At 48.6% G+C, this 1,197-nt stretch overlaps 1 protein-coding gene across 1 annotated transcript; it reads left to right on the top strand.

Moving 5' to 3' along the window:
• Positions 1-158: 158 nt before the first annotated feature.
• LOC117940967 (helicase POLQ-like) lies at positions 159-1,132 on the top strand (the record flags this gene model as incomplete). The annotated part of the gene is made up of 2 exons (XM_034866073.1): positions 159-388; positions 952-1,132. Coding segments are annotated over 2 exons (403 nt in total), but the record flags the coding sequence as incomplete, so codon positions are not given.
• Positions 1,133-1,197: the final 65 nt, after the last annotated feature.

Genomic DNA, 1,197 nt, shown 5'->3' with positions numbered 1-1,197 from the left:
TGTTGTGTTGCAGTAGACTGATTGAGTGTGTAGTGTTGTGTTGCAGTAGACTGAGTGTGTGTGTGTGTGTGTGTTGTGTTGTGATGCAGCAGACTAAGCGTGTGTTGTGTAGTGTTGTGTTGCAGTAGACTGAGTGTGTGTGTGTTGTGTTGACGTAGGCTGATTGTGTGTCTGCAGATCACCCCGTCTCTGGCCCGGCTGAGGGACTTCCTGTGTGGGACGCTGCTGTCCGTCCAGCAGGACCAGCTGTGTGCGGAGACCAGTCTGACGGAGACGGTGCAGCGGTTCGTCCGCCTCCTGGAGGACAAGCGTCTCATCACCGTGGCGACAGACTCCAAGGGGGGGCACACCCTGCAGGTCACCAGGCTGGGGAGGGCCACGTATAAAGGTGACCCCCGTCTGCCGGGGCTGGGTTTCACCCTCGGGGGTCTTCCCGTCCATACTGGAAATCAACACTCTTGTTGATGTTTTTAACCTTTCTCACGTTGTTGTCCCTTTTTCCACTTTTGTCACTTTTTTACGTTTTTCAACACTACGTAACCCTAATTTATTAACTTTAGTTTTAGTTATTTTTAGAATTTATGGTCAATAAACCTCATTTATAGGAAATTATACCTAATGTTTGAGTTAGAAAAGCAGAAATTAGGAATTATTGAGACTAAAATTAAAGTAAAGGTTGTTGTTTTTTGTTGTTGTTTTTTTTAATGTTGTCGCTTTCTTCTACATTTTAGCGTTTTTTTGGTCGCTTTTTTTTAGTGCTTTGGTAGTGTAAACCAGCCTCAGCTAGCTGTGTGCTAGCAGCTAGCATTCTGCCAGCAGCTTGCAGTGTGCTAGCAGTGCGCTAGCATTCTGCTAGCAGCTAGCAGTGCTCTAGCAGCTAGCAGTGTTCGGTTGTACATATGTCTGATTGCAGCTGTTGGTCCATTCCTTCAACTGTCTATGTCTCCCCAGGCTCGGTGGATCTGAGCTACAGCGAGGACCTGTACAGAGACCTCTCTAGAGGTCTGGAGGGTCTGCTGCTCAACAGCTTCCTGCACCTGGTCTACCTGGTCACCCCGTACGACATGGTCGCACAGTGCAAGCCCGACTGGATGCTGTTCTTCAGACAGGTACACAGCCTCTGACGTCATAGCTCCGGTTTCTCAGCTCTGACATCACAGCTCCTGTTTCCCAGCTCTGACATCATAGCTCCTGTTT

Source organism: Etheostoma cragini, unplaced genomic scaffold, assembly GCF_013103735.1.
Source record: "Etheostoma cragini isolate CJK2018 unplaced genomic scaffold, CSU_Ecrag_1.0 ScbMSFa_3859, whole genome shotgun sequence".
Taxonomy (NCBI): Eukaryota; Metazoa; Chordata; class Actinopteri; order Perciformes; family Percidae; genus Etheostoma; species Etheostoma cragini.
This window is presented reverse-complemented; position numbering and strand designations above follow the sequence as displayed.